This window comes from Protomyctophum parallelum (genome assembly GCF_964188405.1).
Source record: "Protomyctophum parallelum genome assembly, chromosome: 15".
NCBI lineage: Eukaryota > Metazoa > Chordata > Actinopteri > Myctophiformes > Myctophidae > Protomyctophum > Protomyctophum parallelum.
In genome coordinates this window covers 41,841,762-41,862,206 of record NC_139710.1, presented here as the reverse complement: position 1 = coordinate 41,862,206, position 20,445 = coordinate 41,841,762, and the positions used below count along the sequence as shown (strand labels likewise).

General features: G+C 42.3%; 1 protein-coding gene across 3 annotated transcripts; it reads left to right on the top strand.

Annotated features, from left to right (window-relative positions):
• Positions 1-3,179: 3,179 nt before the first annotated feature.
• disp3 (dispatched RND transporter family member 3) lies at positions 3,180-19,469 on the top strand. Of its 3 annotated transcripts, XM_083783779.1 has the most exons (20): positions 3,180-4,177; positions 4,676-4,895; positions 7,717-7,853; positions 8,453-8,587; positions 8,973-9,133; positions 9,295-9,434; positions 9,599-9,696; positions 9,825-9,989; positions 11,950-12,111; positions 12,195-12,353; positions 12,447-12,586; positions 12,683-12,852; positions 12,953-13,083; positions 13,218-13,405; positions 13,510-13,636; positions 13,723-13,868; positions 16,785-16,944; positions 18,095-18,208; positions 18,532-18,704; positions 18,895-19,469. In XM_083783779.1, exons 1-20 carry the CDS (start codon positions 3,184-3,186, stop codon positions 19,249-19,251), a joined length of 4,077 nt encoding a protein of 1,358 aa, XP_083639905.1. In that variant the 5' UTR covers positions 3,180-3,183; the 3' UTR covers positions 19,252-19,469. The 3 variants fall into 3 exon arrangements, with proteins under 3 accessions (XP_083639905.1, XP_083639906.1, XP_083639907.1); XM_083783780.1 differs by lacking the exon at positions 8,453-8,587; XM_083783781.1 differs by lacking the exon at positions 11,950-12,111.
• The last annotated feature ends 976 nt before the right edge of the window (positions 19,470-20,445 follow it).

Sequence of the window (20,445 nt, the reverse complement as noted above, 5' to 3'; positions counted from 1 at the left end):
CCATTTACAAGACTGCTCATGCCCATGGATACAGCTAGACCCTGCCAAATTACATTCTACTTTTTAATCTACACCTGCACACATTTTTCAAATTGACTCTAGCCGTACTCACAATCATTGGTAAGAAATGGGAATGTTGAATGGTTTTGGCAGCTTGTAAACACATTATTCATTCCCAGCTCAGTGCTGAATGCAACTTTGCAGTTGTGCGTCACTTATAATTAATGTACATTAGGTGTGTAGCTGGCAGTGAGGAGGGCTCAGATTCATCAACAACAGACCAAAGGATTTCTCCCCAGGCCCTATCAGGGAGGACATTATTTGATGTTGATGCATCATAGTGGCAATCTTGAAAAAGGCTCCACCATACAGTATCATAGAGTGGTTCTGAGACAAGCCATGTGATATAAGTTCACTAATGCTTTGCAGCAATCTTTTGAAGAGTGGCCGAAAGTATCGGGCCTTTTTATGTCTTCCTTTCACTTTTCAATGTTGAATCAGACATTGGTCTAGGTAGGTTAGAGCAAAAATAATTTTAATGTCCCCTTATTCAGTTTAGATGTTAATAATTAGTTTGAAGTTGATTGCTGTTTGAAGTTGATTGCTGTATAGCCTATATAGGACGCTCCACCATATCTCTCTCCTTTCCCTTCTGTTTTCTTCTTTCCATTGATAAATATATCTTCAGATGAAATGGGTCAAATAGTAACATTTTGACCATGCAGTAATTGTAATCTACTGCAGTTACAGTAGAACATAATATTCATCACATACCTGTACATTACATTTTGAAAGAAAGGTTAATTCCCCAAAGCTCTTAATACATGTCTATTTGGATATAATTAGTTATAATTAATTGCCTGAATTGACACATCTTAATTCATGCAACTTTTATAGTCCCTGTGAATTGTCATGTCATGTGAGTGAGTACAAGTACATCATCATACTGTACTAATGCAAGTCTCAAAGCTTGAAAGTCGGTGCAAAAACACACTTGCAATTCCACAGAGTTGTGCTTTTCTAGTTGTTGTTTTGTTCAAAATTCACGGAAAGTAATCATGGTAAATCACTCAGTTTATGTACGTTAGCTAGATAGATTACTGGTTACCATTATATAATGCAACAATATGACAAAGATTACCTTCCCTATCTTGTTGATGAATTTGTCCTCTAACGGGGCGGTAAGTTCATATTCACATTGTGTAGAGTAGACAGATGTTGGTCGTCTGCACACTCCCACTAGAAGATATATTGTTGCCCTTTTCTGTCCTTGAATGAGTGATATGGCGTTGATTATAGGGGGTCTTATGCAGATTAAAATGTGGTTTTGTTGCATCTACAGGCATATTTTCACAGCGTATCATAAATCAGGGGTTTTCCATTGAATTGTTCACTTAGGGCACGGTCATACTGCACTTTTATTCTACCTCTGAGGGCGAATTCTGCCAATGCATTTCAATGGGAATGGAGCGGTTTTGCTGCCATTTGCTGATTTCTGCGAAACAACGCTGCATTTCCCATTGGAATGCATTGGCAGAATCCGCCCTCATAGGTAGAATAAAAGTGTGGTGTGACCACGCCCTTATGACCTTTTTTGGGTGCCCTATATAGAAATATCCAGGTCTGTTATCAGGTCAGTATAGGATGTCAGTATTGGTTTTATTGCTTCTGAGAGCCATATGCCTAAACTACTCATATTCACATCTATTGATTCAATAATAAAATCCCATTGAATTCTGTTTCAGGATGGATTTTCACTTTAACAAATGAGCTGATCGCATAGCTATCTAACAATATCCAAGATTCACTGCATAACCTGGCTAACCCCATCTAGCCCCATCTAAAATGAATAGATGACTTACAAGTTTGTATAGCAAGCTTACTGACACTTCAATGCAAACTGAACTCCATGTAAAAGAAAAGCGCCAATCGCAAGACATAAAAACATTCCATGGCTTCCTCGAGTCCCTCTAATATCCCACTCATCTTACCCATTGACATTAATTATACAATTGAGTTGATTTAATTTGCTACAATTCAGACAAACCCAAGTTGACTGCTGGAAGTGATACACAGAACGCTGCCACCATAGTGACCAGATACTCTTGGGTAATGTTGGTGTGCACTGCACTGCTGACAATGAGATGATTTAAATCAGAGCTCTTACCCTGTCTTAGCCTTAACCCTTAAGGCCCTATATTGTGATCAGCATCTTAAAACAGGGCTCAAGTCAGCTGCTCTCTGCATTAGTTAGAGTATGAGAGCATATGATAGGTAGGTAGATAGATAGGATTTATACCTATCAGCATATGAGACCAATGACACAAGCTGTTTGAATGCACACAACAGTTATGCTCTTGGTTTGCTGGCTGTGTTCTGCAAAGTTCACGTCCCTCCATTCTGACTGCCAATGTCAATGGCTGTCAATTGTCAATTATTTCTTGCACATGTTCTTCTCACTATGAGAAGAATGGTGTCAATAAAGTGTATAGGTGTACTGTAGGTCAACAAGCGGTTCTGGCAGTTTTTGTATTTTTGAGGGGTGCCAGCCCCTCCTATGCCCAGCTTTGAGTGTTTGTGTAAACACGAACATTGTGTAAACACAAACATTGAAGACAAAAGTGAGGACTCAAATTGTGATTGGCCAGATCTGAGATGATGTATGATGATGTATGAGCGCCCCTCACTTCACACGAGTGTGAATTTGTTTAAATGTAAAAGTAGCAATACCCCACAATGTTGTACTCTGTTTCAAGTAAAGGTTCTGCATTCAGAATTGTACTTGAGTAGTACAAAGGGTAAAAAGTACCCATTATGCTGAATGGCCTTACCTATTTCACAATCACATTATTATATTGTAATTAGTAAATCACTTTAATGTTGCAGCTGGTAAAGGTGGGGCTTTTATTACTAACTAGTAAATAAAGCTGTCAAATAGCCTAACTGTAGCGGTAGCAAATGTACAAATTGTACTTTTGCATAACCCGTAACTGAGTAAAAGTACAATGTACATTTGCCTCTGAGTGTAGTCTAGTATAAAGCATCAACTAAATGGAAAAGTAATTAAAGTAAAGGAACCTCAAAAGTATACTTGCATTCAGTACTTAAATGTATTTAGTTACTTTCCACCACTGCCTATTCAGTGATAATCAAGTGATGTGTTTCTCTGCGACAGGTGCCAACATGGACTTTGAAGATGAGCTGTTGGTATTTCAAACCAGCTGGCGGGGAGAGGAAGAGGAGGAAGTGGAGCACGAAGAAGAGGAAGTTGTTCCTCAAACAGCAGGAGGAGGGAGCTGCCTCTCTGGACATATTGGAGTGTGTGGGCTATGGAGGGCTGTGGGCTATGCATGCACACAGCCCTGGACCAGTGCAGTCATTTTAGGGGTAGGAGTCTTGCTTCCCTGCGCCCTGTCGGCCTACATGTTCCTCTACTGCCCCCCACTGGACATAGACCTCTCTTACAGTGCCTTTGAGGTCCATAGTCACTTCTCTGCAGAGCGGTTTGATGCCCTCACAGTCGCTATTAAGACTCAGCTGGGGTCATGGGACAGACGAAGGCGTGACTTGGATGACGGCGAGTCCACAGCCCTGCTGGATCTTCTGTTGGAAAAGCTGGGCAGGCAGGGAGATGCAGCGTCACAAAACTATTCTACCTCCTTTCCAAATAACCCATTACAAACAGAGGCTCGTCACAAGAGAGCAGCTGAGAGTGGAGATAAGAGGACAAAGGGTTGTATGAGCACATTGAGCAGTGAACAGGGGACGGAGACTCACAAGAGCTTGACAGGCAGTAAAGCAAAGACAGGAGAGAGACCATGGGGTGGAAATAGCACTCTGCCTCTCACCAGAAAGCGCAGACTCGCTCCAAATTATTCATACTTGCAGAGCCAGGCTCTGTGGAGGATCGAGCTGGTGTTTGTGGCTCAAGGGGAGGGCGATCACAACATCTTCACCCCTGAGCGTCTAAAGACCATCCACCATGTGGAGCACTTGCTCATGCAGCACCCCCAGTTTCATCAGTTCTGCTGGAAGCCCCTGGAGGTATTGAGGGACCTACCTCTGGGACCTTCCTACTGTTGTCCACCAAGCTCTGTCCTGTCTTACCTCTTCCCCAGTGAACAAGGAGGGAAAATCTACTATGATGGCATGGGCCCTGACCTGGCTGACATCCATGGTGGGTTAGGGTTAAATCTACTATGATGGCATGGGCCCTGACCTGGCTGACATCCATGGTGGGTTAGGGTTAAATCTAACTATGATGGCATGGGCCCTGACCTGGCTGACATCCATGGTGGGTTAGGGTTAAATCTACTATGATGGCATGGGCCCTGACCTGGCTGACATCCATGGTGGGACTAAAAGTCACAAATGTGTCAAAAATGACAAAAGTATTTTAAAGCAGTGTTACACATGGGGGGGGGGGGGGGGGGGGCATCACCAAATATCACAGGGCCTAGAATTGTCTACAGCGTGAGATTATAGATCAGTAATGTTTGGTATTCATAATACGAGTACAGTAGGACGTAAGTGGTTAACATGTCTGATTAACACTTGTTTCAAGGAAAAAGCTTGGGGGTCACTGTTTTAAATGCATGTTCTCTCCCTCCTCAAAGAGTGGTATCCTCGTGAGTTGGTTGGTGATGGTTCGCCTTGTTTTCGGTTTATTCCGCAGGGTCTCTGAGTCTGGCCATCACACACCCACAGTTCTACTGGTACGTGGATGAGAGTCTGTCCCCCGAGCATCTCTCCTCCTCGCTTCTGCGCAGCGAAATCCACTTCGGAGCTCCGCTTCCATCCTACTACTCTGTCCAGGACCGAGCGGAAGAGCAGAGGAGCCGCTTCAAAAGCTTTGTGGTGCAATATGCTAAAATCCTGGCCAAGCAATCCACCAGGTAAGCACAACAGGGACAGCGTAAGAATATTCACTAAACGATTGCAACTGTTGCTACACAATGGTATAATGTCTTACTCTTTATTGATAAGAACATCACAAAGTGATAATTTCATCACCAAGTGTTGCATTTATGAATATAGTATGTACAGTATATATACTTATTATTGAGACATTACTGTCAGTCAATGTACTGTAGGCTTAATTATACCATACTTCTGTAAAATCTTCCATACAAGAGAAAGCCTATTATGTATTATTGTTGGAGTTTTAATACAGAAACACATTTTAAATGCTCTTATCTATGGAATGTGTAAACTTTTGAAGCTCAATCTCAAAACCACCCTAAACGCAGATAACACCTTATAATTCCAAGGTCATGAATATACATAGAGCTTTGCATGCAATGCATATTTTACATAAAAACTGTGGGCCGGGGGCCACTGGTGGTCCATGAGGAAGTGGGCCCCCAAGTAATTGGCAAAACAGTAACATTTTAATGATAATATATAACATAAATTTCCAAATAATAATAATGTAAACTAGAACTGCACTCTGTCGAGTGCATACTTGCTTGTTGCACACTAGTAGGCCATAAATGGCCAACTAGTGCGCAAGCAGAGCGAGCAAGTCCTTTCGACCGCTGTAAACTGTCAAATCTCAGTATCTCTGTGAAGGAACGTTTGAAATGTATAATTTTTAGATGTAACTATTTGCTACCTACCTACTTTATGCATATAAACACCTAGTATTATTAAGTATGATTCAAGTTTCTATCTATATAAGTTTGGGTGAAGAGCTAGTCATACATATACACACACACCACGTATACTCTGGTCCCAGCAGATCAGGCACAACTTGCTATTTTATTTTTACTGATTATGTATATAGTATACGTATGACTAGCTCTAAATGATGACGTAAGAGATATGGTCATTTGTGGTCGTTTGGTCCCAGCAAAGCAGGCATATACTATATAGGCATATACTATATATAGTATATAGGCATATACTATATACGTATACATATATACTATATAGAGTGTGTAGTTGTAAGTTGATTAGCGGTATACTGTGGTTACTTTGCGCCAAAAACCGTGACAGCTGTCCCACCATTTGATGTTTATGCAAGAAAACAGCAAATCTGTGCCTGGTTTGCTGGGACCAAACAACCACAAATGACCATATTTCTTACGTCATCATTAAGAGCTAGTCATACATATACACACCACGTACTCTTTTCCCAGCAGATCAGGCACAATTTGCTATTTTATTTTTACTGATTATGTATAATTATAGTATACGTATGACTAGCTGTAAATGATGACGTAAGAAATATATATAGTATATAGTATATAGGCATATACTATATACATATATACTATATAGAGTGTGTAGTTGTAAGTTGATTAGCGGTATAATGTGGTAACTTTGCGCCAAGAACTGTGACAGCTGTCACGCCATTTGATGTTTATGCAAGAAAACAGCAAATCTGTGCCTGGTTTGCTGGGACCAAACGACCACAAATGACCATATTTCTTACGTCATCATTAAGAGCTAGTCATACATATACACACCACGTACTCTGGTCCCAGCAGATCAGGCACAATTTGCTATTTTATTTTTACTGATTATGTATATAGTATACGTATGACTAGCTCTAAATGATGACATAAGAAATATATATATAGTATATATATAGTATATAGGCATATACTATATACGTATACATATATACTCTATACTCTATACTGTATAAAGTGTGTAGTTGTAAGTTGATTAGCGGTATACTGTGGTTACTTTGCGCCAAAAACCGTGACAGCTGTCCCGCCATTTGATGTTTATGCAAGAAAACAGCAAATCTGTGCCTGGTTTGCTGGGACCAAATGACCACAAATGACCATATTTCTTACGTCATCATTAAGAGCTAGTCATACACACCACGTACTCTGGTCCCAGCAGATCAGGCACAATTTGCTATTTTATTTTTACTGATTATGTATATAGTATACGTATGACTAGCTCTAAATGATGACGTAAGAAATATGGTCATTTGTGGTCATTTGGTCCCAGAAAAACAGGCACAGATTAGATGTTTTTCTGCATAAACATTGAATGGCGGGACAGATGTCACGGCGGAAGAGACCGGGCGAAAACATTACTTGCGCGCTCTGCTTGCGCAAGTAACTAGAAAGTTGTCCAACTTGCGCCTTGCAAGCAAGTAGGCCAGTACTGCTTGCCAGTACGCACGCACGCACGCACGCACGCACGCACGCACGCACGCACGCACGCACATACATACATACATACATACATACATACATACATACATACATATTGTATGTAGGTATGCGGTCTAGCCTAACTTGGACTCAGGGGGGTGGACGCCTCTGCCTTGCATAGTCCCCAGTGAATAGGCAGTTTGCCCTTCACTGGTAACCCTATTTTTGAATTATTTTTAAATATATGAAGGTATTGTGGGCTGGGCTTTTTACAAAAAAGCCCCCCTTTTAAATACATACACACATACATACATACATACATACCTACATACATACATTTCAGAAGTTTTAGCAGTTTTTAAGGACCCACTTTTAGGCCAGTGCACCAGAGCAAGCTCTTGCCTTTTTTTTTAAACCCTACCCATTTTAACCAAATGCATACATACATATACATACATCGAAATACGACCGACATACGCAGCCGAATACAGTACTTGCGCACTCTGCTAGCGCAAGTAAAAACATGTTATGGAAAACATACAGAATTCTCCTTTAGATCAGCATGATGATGTGTGTGCACTATGCACGTCTCTTGGTTCAGCCAGGTGAAGGTGCTGTATGGAGGAACAGAGCTGTTTGATGATGAAGTGAGACATACCTTCTACAATGACATGATGCTGGCCATCATCAGCGGAGCCTGCATCACCGTGCTGGTCTTTGTCCTCACGTCCTTCTCTGGTGCAGCATGACTCTTATATAATGATCATGTACCCCTTCATGTGTATTAAAGGGTATAATGTCTATGTCTGACGTCATAGATACGTCATAGACATTATACTCTGTCTAGGGGTCACAATCACGACATTTTACTTACTACACATTCATTTATTGTGATTAACAATTTAATTGTGTTTTTGGCTTTGAACCCTGGAACATGTTTTGTAAACATACATTGCACAAGGCAGACAAATAACTTAAATATACAAAGCAATGACTTATTTAATTCATTTATACTTTCACAGCCCAATGACAAAGTTCAGTGAAAACTGACAATAAAGTACTATATCATATCGTATCATATATCAATGAGCTTGTAGCTTGTTTGAACATTTATGAAAGTTTTTCAATGTGGAGACAATTATGTAAAATAATTGCAATTATCTCGAATAATTTCCATTAGGTTTTATGTAATAATTGTGACTGGCCTAACCCCATATTGTTTAAATAGGCATCGACCTCCTGAACTATCAGTTTGTCAGTCTGTTTCAAATTTGACAGGTCAAATGCTGATATACTGATACTGTACTGCCTGTCTTTTGTTTGGGTGTCTCTCACAGTCTTTCTGACATTCTTTGGACTGGCTAGCATTGGATTGAGCTGCCTCGTGGCTCTTTTCTTGTACCATGTTGTCTTTGGTGTGAGGTATCTCGGCATTCTTAATGGAGTGGCTGCCTTTGTTATCATTGGAATAGGTGAGGAGACATTTGTATACTCCATAATCCTTGTGTTTTTATGTGTACACAGAACACAACCTAGTGTATAGGGTTTCCAACTACCGTAACTCAAATTCAAATAAGGGACACCTGGTCGGACATTCCTTATCCTTAAAACAATGAGGGACGCGTAGAAAAAGATCAAATCTCACTGTATATTTGTACTGTATATATTATATTAAGCACTTATCAGGGACATGTCTTTTAGTTTCCAAAAAAGGGACTATTCCTTATTTCAAGGGATAGTTGTACCAAGAGAGATTCCTTATGTGTGAATGCATTCGGACAAAGACCTGTTTCAGACTACAATATCACAATAACTATGGAGGTCTCTCTGTAACTCTGTCATTCTCTTACCTACCAGGTGTGGATGATGTATTTGTCTTCATCAGTACCTTCAGACAGGCCTCTCATCTGCATAAGCCAGAGGAGCGTATGGTGTACACAATTAAAACAGCTGGTCGAGCAACATTCCTTACCTCCTTCACCACAGCGGCTGCTTATGCCGCTAATACCTTCTCTCAGGTAAACAGTAAAACCTAACATTTAATAGGATTTGAGAATGTCATGTGTGACTTACTCTCCTAATGTGACAGAAATACCGCTCTCAGAATTGTGAATTGAATGTGATAAGCACAAAAGGAATCGCTCAATGTCCTCTGCTCTTCTTTTTAACTGCCAATTAGATTCCAGCTGTGCATGACTTTGGTCTGTTCATGGCCCTCATTGTCAGCTGCTGCTGGCTTTCAGTGTCCATCCTAATGCCAGCTGCCCTGTGTATCTGGACCCAGTGTGTTCAAGACCAAGAACATGCCTGGTTAAAATGGTAAGGCAAGGTTTCCTTACTTCTCTCTGAGTGGCAGTTTGTACATGCTTAGTGCCACAGTGAGTGATATGTGATTTCTGTAGCTAGCATCTCTCTCTCTCTCTCTCTCTCTCTCTCTCTCTCTCTCTCTCACTCTCTCACCAACCTTCTACCTCCTGTTAAAGGTGGAAGTCATTTGCGGGCCTGTCAGCGAGCCACAGTCCTTTGTCGGATGATGATGATGATGTGGCACTCTTGTCAGTGGAGATGGAGCCAGGTGAAGGTATTACCTCCCTGGTATTGAATGAATGATGGGTGAAGAATACGTGATGGGTGAAGAATGAGTTTGGCCTGTAAAACACTGCTGTCCAAGGCACGCAACACTGAGCACAGCGATTTGCCTCTCCCCAGGGTCCTGTGACGCAGAAGGAGATGCAGCCATCCTGTCCCTGTCTGTGGAGACACCTCTCTCTACCTCAGGGCAGCACAACGTGGGTGTGGTGAGCACAAATCTCCAGTGGGCACTGAAGCACTTGGTGGCAGAGCCAGCTGTACAGAAGCGAAAGGCTATTCTAGGTGAGAGTGACCACCAGTGACCACACACTGCAAGAGTTCACTTAGATTTCAGGCTGTTCACAGCCTGTTTCGGTACCCAGCAATGGAGAAATGGCCGGGTCCTCACTCTCTAGATCTGACCCTCTCCCACTCTCTCCCTCCCCCTCTCCATATCCTTCTCTCACTCTGTCTTGGTGTGTGCGTGCGTGCGTGCGTGCGTGTGTGGAGGAGTTATTGAGTTTTCCTGCACACACGCACACACAGACACAGACAAGCATACACACACACACTCACTACTGACTGACAGCTGCGTTTTGTTATGTGCTGCACTGATTTAATTCAATGATGGTGATGTTATTTGTCAGTTGACAGTTACAGTTAGTATACAGTAGTTAATGAGTGAAGTGAAGCTTCATTTAATGTAGAGTAACTAGCTTGTTCAAGTACAGCCAGAGATTATGTACAACTGGTTATCACATGCTAGAGTCTGACATTCTTATGTCTGATTCTGTCGGACTCTGACTTAACACTGCTTGGTCTCATTTGAATGTGCACAGAGTAAAATGGAGAATGGCTCTTCTGAGTGCACGTTTCTAGTTATTGTTTCTCTCAGTTATTTAAACAATTTATGCCAATTCATGCCATTTCCAAGCAACTTTATTCCCTCCTGAGGTGGAATTATAATTGAGCAAGCAGGTGCAATTCATTGTTCATACACCCTATTCAAAAGTGATTGTAATTGTAATTGTAAGTGGCTCTGTGTGTTTCCCTCCGCTGTTCTGTTAGGGTTACTTGAAGTTTCAAGATTAAATTATTCATTACCATTTCAATGAATCATTGATTGGAATTTGTATTGGTGTGTGAGAACAAAACACAAGTTCAAATAGTAATCTCAGCAAGGCTGATGACTTCTTGATTAGAGTGGGTGACAATATTATCACACGAAAAGATGAAATTACCTACCTAGGTTCCATCCTGGAGGCAAATCTTTCCGGTGATAAAATGGCCACCAACGTAATCAAAAAAGTCAATCAAAGAACAAGATTCCTTTCGTTTACAGGATCTCCTCACTGGTAAACAAAAACACCTTGAAGACCCTAACAGGAGCCCTAGTACAAGGTTTCTACGACTATGCATGCACCTCTTGGTACCACAGCACCTCAAAGGCCCTTAAGACAAGGCTCCAGACTTCCCAAAACAAACTTGTCAGGTTACTACTTGGCCTCACTCCACGAACCCACCTCACCCCTGCCCATTTTGACAGACTGGAATGGCTTAGGGTTGACAACAGAGTACAACATCTTGCAATGGGCCTGGCCCACAAGATTCGATACAGCACCAAGATACCCATGTACCTAGCTAAATACTTCCTTAATGTCAACGAAGTCCACACCCATAACACCAGAGGGAGCGCAACTAACCATGTGCAACCCAGATTCGGCACAAACAATGGACTAAATTATTTTCGCTCCTATGCCACCAAAATGTGGAACGCCCTACCAACAGTCATTAAGACATGCGAATTCCTTGACTCCTTCAAAACCACTCTCAAAAGGCACCTACGGACGGCCGCAATTCGAAACCTGAATCCCCCCACCCCTTTTTCTCCTCACTGTATGTATGTTTGTTTCTTTCATTTTTTTACCTCCCCTATATGATGATGTCCTGTTCTTTGCTATATAGAGTATATTTGTACGTCTCTAATTGTTATGATGAATTGAACATGGTGGGCCCTATTTTAAACAAGTGTAATGCTTTATGGTGTCGTCCACAGTTAAGTTTTGTTTTGAGTTGTGCTTGAAATGTACTGTAATTCTCCAATCTGATAATACATTCATCAATCAATCAAGTTTCTGGTGCATTAAAATAACAAACAAAAACACTAGGTTTAAGTTCATGGCCTGAAATGATGATGAGATGTAACGTCATCGTCCTTCATTGTTTACCATTGGTTTACCATTCGCTTTCTCCTCGTCCCCAGGTGTGTACCTTTTCATTCTGCTTTTATCTGCTGGTTGCTGCTGTCTCCTGAGGCCTGCCACTCATGCTCCCCTATTGTTCCGTCCTGACACTAACCTCCAGACTCTACTGGCGCTGAGAAGCAATCTCAGTGGCCAAGGCATTGCTTGCCCCATGTGCTCTGGTGAGACCTTCTGTATGTCATAGACGGAGACCCATTCTCTTGTCCAGCACTCTGATCTCTAAAATGTGCATTGTGTCATGCAGGAGTGTTTATGGAGAAGCCCCATTCTTTGTCCAGTCCTGCTCGCACGACCACTTCGACATTCAAGTTTTCCACCCACCTGGGACATACACATAGCCAAGCAAATTCCACTCTGTTTCAGAAGAATCCAGTAAAACCGAGTTCTACCTCCAACACTACAGGTAAAGGATTCTGTGGTTCTTTTTGACAATACTTGTAAAACATGCCGTGGAATATTGCATACAGGCCAACCACTGTTGCACTTGTCACTGTAGGCCCGTTGATGACGGTATTCATCTCAAAGTTGGAGTTAGGAGTCTTTACCCCAATTTACCGCTACTCCCTTAATGCCAGTGTTCCCTCACCTGCATGGAAGCTGTTAAGCGTAGAACACGGAGAACTATCAACATTTCAGGTCAGGAAAGAAAACAAACAAATTAGACAAGATTCACTATATGTGTCAATAAATGAACCCTAATCACTTCATGACTAATCTTGATTTTCCTACTAGGCTTATAATCAACCTCACAGCAACTATAGCACCCGAATGACGGTGTGTGTGTCCCATGTATATCGGCCCAATCCCAGCTGGATGATCTCATCTCATGCGTGTGACCCCCACCACGGGTGGACGTATGATTTCTCTTTCTACGTGGCATCCTCTCAGCAACAGAATAGCAGGTGAAACTAAATGAGAGCTTGAAGGAAAGCATGCATGAATTACGTTTAGCTGGTGGATTTGTTGTTCACAGGCAAGATGTGAATTATATGTCACCTCCAGGAGGCTGTACTTTGCACAGCAACGGCTGCGACCTCATCCCAGCAGGGTGTGTGGCAATCCACCTGGCTGTGGAATCAGCTTTGGGCCTAATGGACCCACAAAGGGTGTCTTTTATGTCCCCATCCCCGGTGGTAAGTGAGGAATGAGGTGTCAGAAAGCATCATTAACACAAAGTTACTGAATATCTTACCTTAGATGCTCTGCTTTGGTTTTAGCATGTGTTTTAGATGAATGCTGATGATTTTAATTTTTTCTATTTTCAAAGATCCTACACTGGCTGCCAAAATGAAACATTCATCCAAAACCTCTGGCTTCAATCCGTGTTTCAGCGGTGTGTGCGGCCAGCCAGCAGTGCGTCCTCTTGTGGACACCGGTGCTATGGTGTTTGTAGTGTTTGGAATCCTGGGGGTCAACCGAACCCAACGCACAGAAAACCATGTCATTGGCGATATGGTGAGGTGCACCTGTTTCTGTGTGACACCAAAATCATTACAGTACAACCACATTTTTAATAACTTATTATTGTGGTATTGACATCTACATAATTCTCTCCAAAGGGCAGTGTTATATTAGATCCAGAATTTGATATTTTCCAAGAGATGGGGCATCTTTGTAAAATCTGTAAAGTCGTTAGTGCAAATAAACAACTTGTGAAGCCAGGAGGAGCTCAGTGTTTGCCTTCAGGTAAGACAAGACATACAAACTACATTGACAACTTTGGATGAAATATGTCTCTAATTTATTACAGTCTCCTCTCCTCTCAATCCCAGGCAACAAGCTGTCCTCTATTCTGCCTCTTCTGCATCCTGAATGTCATTCTCTCCCGGAGCCCAATCTCCTACCTGGACAACTGTCTCATGGAGCCGTGGGAATGCATGGAGGCAAGGTTCGCTGGCTCTCAATGGCCTTTGAGTCTGTGAGTATAGCCTACTAATATATTTGTAGTACTCAGCACAGCAGTGGTGGATAGTGGATAGTAACCGAGTACATACATTTACTTGAGTAATGTTCTTTTATTTTAATTTTATTAAATTTTTAATTTGACGTAATTTGTCGAAGATTATTTATAACACAGGTTTTCTCAGGATTGTGTTGCCTCAATGTATCAAAAACGTATAGTAACAATAATAAAAGTATAATAACAATAATAAATGTGTATGTGGTTACTGGTTACACCATTTGACATTTTCAGGCGCATTCTGAATTCTTCATTGTGAACAATGGTGCAAATGCCTTTTCAAATTACATGGAACTAACATGACTATACATTTTTACAATGTCCATTTTAGCAAACCTGATATATATGGCTTTAAAATTAATTTGATAAAAAATAAGATTTATTAATTTATACTTTGACTCAAGTATAGGAGTTGAGTAGGGGAGACGGGGGTAATGTGAGACACTGGGTAATGTGAGACACCCCCTGTATCACATGACCACAAGACATTTGTGTCATGTGACCATTATATGTTGAAGCCCCTCCCATTTCCTACCTGCCATGGAGGAGAGGACCTTATTGTGCTGTGGTAAGCATGCTTTTTTCACAAAAATATGTTTTTTGCATGTAAAAGTTAATTTTCTTGTCGTCAACATAATCAGCTGTTGTGTCAAAGCAAATTAATTCAGGTAGAAAAACTTAAATCATACACGTTGATGAACTACCATCATATACATCCATGAGATTGCTGCTAGCTGAAGATTAGCCTGAATTGCTAAAAGAGGTCCTGTTTACCAAAATGTGGGTGTGGGGGAAAGTGAGACAAATGCTCTGGGGTAAAGCGAGACACTGTCTCACATTACCCCACCATGAGGCACAAGTTAAGTTCAGTTTTAAACATATTTTAATCTAATATTACATTGCATATGTTTTATTTTCTATGTCATAAACATTGTAGAAAATGCCAAGATACACCAGAAAGACAACCTGGGGTGGAACCGCCCTTGTAGAGATGGAGAAGGCAGCCGCTGAGAGCAAGGCAGAAAAGAAGATAATTCACCAGAAATATATGCACAATTGCACAAATTATCAGAAGAATCCTGGGAAACACGAAAGCATGGGAGAGACCCACATTTGCTATAAAGGAAAACGATGTGGCACATGTTCTGAAATGTGATGTGGCGAAGAAGCTGCCACAACCTAAACAGCGTGGAGGAACCACACAGAGAGAGCAAATCCTCACCTTTAGAAACCAGTGACTTCCAGGAAAGTCTGGATGGCAACCGAGGAAGGTCAGTGACGCTGGAGAGACAGCTGACCTCCCGGAAAGACTGGCGGGGTAACAGGGGCCAGCAACCCCTGTCGCAGCACTCGCAAGAGGGCACCAAGCAAGCTACAGAACGTACAAATAAGCAATACCCCAGAGTCTCCCGAGAGGAGGGGAGGAAGGGAGACTCGATAGGACAGATTCAACGACAACAACAAGTGACACCGGCTCAGAGAAGGCTTCTTTGACTCAAATACACCAGAGTAAGGCTAAGTGTGGACACTGGACAAGGATGGACACATGCACACCGCACAGACGAACAGTCTGGTGAGATGTAGGAGAACCCTAGGCATGAGGCAAACCATAGTCCTAGAGACCTCAGTGCCTGCAGTCCCCCAAGAACACACAAGGCCGAGGGAGCCTCCTGTTGGTTCAGGCATGACAGAAAGGACAGTGGGCGGATCTTCGGGGGGTTCCCTGGGCGAGCTGGTCGCTGGGGTGTGGTCAGCACTGGTTTGCTGCACCTGGCCAGCAGGTCACTGCGTTCCCTGTTGGCCGGGTGTCGCCAATGCTATAGCTGGTTTCACCTCGGTGATGGCTGTGCCCGGGGCGCCCCTCCACAGATTTGTCTATAGCTGGGGGCCTGGAGGAGAGGGGCAGTGACTTGGCCAAATCACTGCTGACCCGCCAACTGGAGAGTGTAGTTGTAAGACGTTTGGAGACCACCTGATAACCTCTCTTCCAGGCCAAGGCTTCATCCATTAGAAATGGATTATAATCACATCGTTGATGTATTTACAAACTGTAACCTTGGCTGGAATGTAGAGTAGACCTAGTTGTAGCTGTAGCTGTTCTATCTGGTTCTGATGGTGCTGAGCCCCTACTAGCCTGCTCTAAGGGTCAAGTGTTCCGAACCCAATTGCTGTCTACTATGCTAAAGTGACACAGATACATTCCCGGTCTTAATGGGTTAAATGGGGGGAAACTTCGACCGAGAGAAACGTTTATCTCTTTTAGCAAGTGTTGCTTTTTGTAGAGATGTGAAGTGTGTGTTGTGTTCTAATCATTTGAATGTTAATTAAAACATTTTGAATTACAGAATGTTGTCTTTGATTCTGTTCAGACTTACTTTCAAGTGTTTAGAAAGAAAATGTGGTTAATGACCAATTCCCATGATTCTGTTACTAGTCTGACATTAGTTTTGGAATGTGTGGTTGTCAAGCTAGCTGTCAGTGTTCTAACTGTTAAAACAAGTGTTTTTATGGTAGTTTTAAAGTGAAAAGAATAAGTGGTTCACTTTACCCCATTGATTTTGATGGTCTGTCTCACTTTACCCCAGCCCTGGGGTAAAGTGAGACACCTGACCACTTTTTTTAAAACAATCATATGTTCACTGCCCTTTGTCTTGGATTCATTCTAATCATTTCCATTTTTAGGAAACATCCCAAATGAATGGGAAATATGTAAATTTGACTGATATATCATTTTAGCTCGCCTACAGGGGAGCAAATGTAAAAAGTGTCTCACATTACCCCCGTCTCCCCTACCTACTTTGTCCACCACTGGTATTCAGTGCCATTTATAATAATCTCTGCCTCCTCTATTCTATATTTGCTGTTATTCCCAAGACCACGTACAAGGGGAAATCCTCCTTTCAGACCTACTCAGACTTCCTCCAATGGGAGACCTTCATCCGTGAGCAACTTGCTGCTCTGCCGCCAACCTCTGCCCTGCAACGAGGTTTCCAGACCTGTGAACACTGGAAGCAGATTTTCATGGAAATTATAGGCAAGTGTGACTGGCATGTTGCTAGTATCGGGCAGAAACCTCTCCATATTCAATTGTTTTCCTATAAATTAATGCCTTACTTCATTACACTAGTGTCACAGAAAGGTTTAAAAAATAGCCGATCTAAAAGCTCACAACGCGTGACAATGCGTAAAAGGGACACAGACAGATGGGTACAATACAAGGGGCGGCTGCGGCTCAGGGGTAGAGTGGCCAGATGGGTACCGCAAGGTTCCCAGTTTGAACCTGCCGGGCTCCCCCAGAGTTAGTGTCGAAGTGTCCTTAAGCAAGACTCTGAACCCCTAATTGCTCCCGATGTGCAGGTTGGTGCCTTGCATGGTTTCCTCCGGCATCGGTGTGAATGGGTAATGCACAATCTCTTTAAAGCGCCTTGGATAAAGGCTCTATTTAAATGCATTTGTACTCTCTCAAAATTGTACACTCAGAGTGAAATTAAAATGTTTGAGAACCACTCGTATAATAATTGTATAGCAGAGTCCACATAGTCCACATACCAGCTCTGACAGTGTGATATTTGTATTTTTCCAGAAACGGTTCCAAATACGATGAAACCGATTCCGTTTCTTCAATCTCGGAACTGGGTTGGAAAAGGGAATGGTTCCAGGTCCCAACCCTATTCCTGAGTAGGCCATTGCCCAACGGGCAACAGTCTAGTTTTGTGAATTCCTAATCTCAGATCCACCATTCAGCCCATCCTACAATTAGTCTTGCCTAACCCATTGAGACCTGAGGACGATTCTAAAAGCCCCTTCTAAAACCTAACCTAAGGTTTCTGAAAACCTATGTTTTGAATTCTTATTCAAAACATAAAAAATATATAATTATTATGTTACTACATGTATAGCAACAACAAATGAGACATGGAGGTATAGCTCCTGGATTCAAAGGTATAAAAACGTATAGGTTGCATCAAATAGAGTTCCACACTGATGTTTTTGACAATAGCATAGTATTTCACCAGTTTGCACATTGCATGACTATTCCCTTTCAGACAACAGAGACACTGTCATGATTAATATACTGCATATTGCTTATTTGTTCTCTGGGATGTGTTTTGCAATTTTGTCATTGTGTTTTGCGCCTCCAGGCCACCATATTTTCAGTGTGTGCCTGGTATTTCTCCCTGTAGGAGTGGAAAGTGCCCTCTGGAGTCTGCTGCTGTCTCTGGCCATCTGTGTGGCAGCTGTGTCTGTATTTACTGCTCATCCACTTCTGCTATTGTCAATACTGCTTACCATTCTAGGTAAATGTGCGGGGACTAGCAGTCTGGAACTTGATATAACTGCATGATAATCAGTCATTTTAGATTTGAGCTATACATAATTTTAACCACTTTAAATGGCTATTCTGGAAATATACAACTTCATAGCTTGTAGATCTGCTATCTGCTTTGAATATACTCTTAAAGCGAAAATGTTTAACTTCTGGGGGTCCCTGGAACAAAATATTTGGTAGGGTCCCGGAACAGACGTTGAGAAACAATGGATTAAATTACATCCTAGATGTCCTTATTTCCCTGAGTTCAGCTTGATGGGATTGTAATTGTGAGCTCTTAATTCTTTGTAGGAGTGGTTTGTCTGGTGGTGGCAGTCATGTACTTGCTGGGCTGGGAAATGGGAGCAGTGGAAGCCATCTCTCTGTCTATACTCGTGGGCTCTTCAGTCGATTACTGTCTGCACCTAGTGGAGGGATACCTATTGGCCTGGGAAACCGTTCCCTCCACACTGGGACACACGTTGGTATGTGCCTGCTCTGTTGATCACCGTTATTCAACCATGATGAGCAATCTGAACAAACTTACCTCCAAGGGCTTATAATCAGTAATGATGATGAGTCAGTTTCGGTATTTAATAGGGAATTAATTTCCCTGGGAGCCATAAACAAATAGGAGTGGCTCCTTCCATTCATCAGCTGTGCGTTGTTTTTCAGGGCCTCGCAGAAAAGAGGCAGAGGCGGACCCTGGAGGCAGTCAACCATGTGGGCGTTGCCATAGTGTCCAGTGCTGTCACCACAGTGATCTCCACGATTCCTCTCTTCTTCTGCGTCATTGTGCCTTTTGCCAAGTTTGGCCAGATTGTTGCCATTAACACAGCTGTCTCCATCTTGTTCACACTGACTGTGACCGTGGCTATGTTGGCCAGCGTGGCCCCTGGCAGCTTCACCAGACCTCCCGGGGCTGTGCTTAAGGCCAGCCTGGCTGTGATGTTGACCACAGCACTGGGAGCTGCCCTGTGCTGGGCAGGAGGACAGCTGGGTCCACAAGCCTGGAGTCTAATCACCATGTAAACAAAGCTGTTGCTCTGCCAATGACAGTCAAGCCACTGCTTTACCTCTCTTCAGTAGAGGTGGACCAAGAGGACAAGATGCTAAATGCTGTCTATTCTGTGAGAGTTGGGATTGGGGCAGAACGTCAGATCATTAACATGTTGTACGTTACAACTCAGAGATGTCACAATATCTATTCTACAATTACAAACTTTTTGTACTGTAATAAGGTATAACAAGCCGATCCACAAGCTCAAAAGGCGTCACATTGCTTGTAGATTGGCTGTTTTTGCTACGACAGTAGTGTGCAATGTAATGTGTAATTATGTGTCCCTCTGGGGTGAGGGTGGAAATATAGCAGAACTCTGACTAGGGAGATAGGTGGGTTATTGTTCTGAGTTTTAATTAATGTAGAATGTAATTAGATGTAATTACTTACCTCTGTCATCGGTGTATGAATGTGTGTGTGAATGGGTGAATGTTTCTACATCCTGTCTGTCTGTCTGTCTGTCTGTCTGTCGAACGGGAACCCCTTTTGGTGTTGGGTTGAACACTTTATCCATATTTTATATGTTGGCTATCTTTTTTTTAATAGTTAGTTATAGTATTTTAAACCAAAAAGGCTCTTTCACACACTTATGCCGCATGTGTGCCAGTGATCACCCTCCTTATTTGTGCCAATGTTGGCACTGGTGCCTAAGGTTGCCTATAGACAATTTTAAAATAGCCAATCACAAGCTCCGTTGTAACCAAATGGACCCAAAACAATCTCAGATTTAAAGGTGCAATAGACCACTAGATGTTGCTCTCTGAACACCTCTGTTTCATGAGGGTTCTTGCTTGACTCACATCTGTTCTGTAGGGCAGCAATATTATGCAGTTTGCAACGCTGCAATATGGTAGCCTGGCCAGTGTTCATTTTGACAGCTAATTCCAATTTAGTCTTTTGAATAACACACGCTTTAGTTTTAGTCCTATTTTACTCATCTGAAATGGTCTAGTCTTAGTCTAGTCTTAGTGTTAGTCAATAAACCTGGTGGCAGCTTCCTCCAAGCGTTCCTTTAGGGGGGAAAGTACAAAGTTGCCCACCCCTGTATTATAACATTAATATACAGTATAGTCGGTGTCTGTGTTCCATGGTTCTATTTCTAACATTTTGAATGTACAGTGATTGATACAGACAGTGATTTACAGTGAGTGTTATGATGTTCACCA

What these genes read in the sequence shown, in the direction of transcription:
- disp3 (XM_083783779.1), top strand. Translation starts at nt 3,184, where the DNA reads ATGGACTTTGAAGATGAGCTGTTGGTATTTCAAACCAGCTGGCGGGGA. An exon ending in CTGGCCAAGCAATCCACCAG is followed by an intron (nt 4,896 to 7,716) that starts GTAAGCACAACA and finishes CTCTTGGTTCAG; the next exon opens with CCAGGTGAAGGTGCTGTATG. An exon ending in AATACTGCTTACCATTCTAG is followed by an intron (nt 18,209 to 18,531) that starts GTAAATGTGCGG and finishes AATTCTTTGTAG; the next exon opens with GAGTGGTTTGTCTGGTGGTG.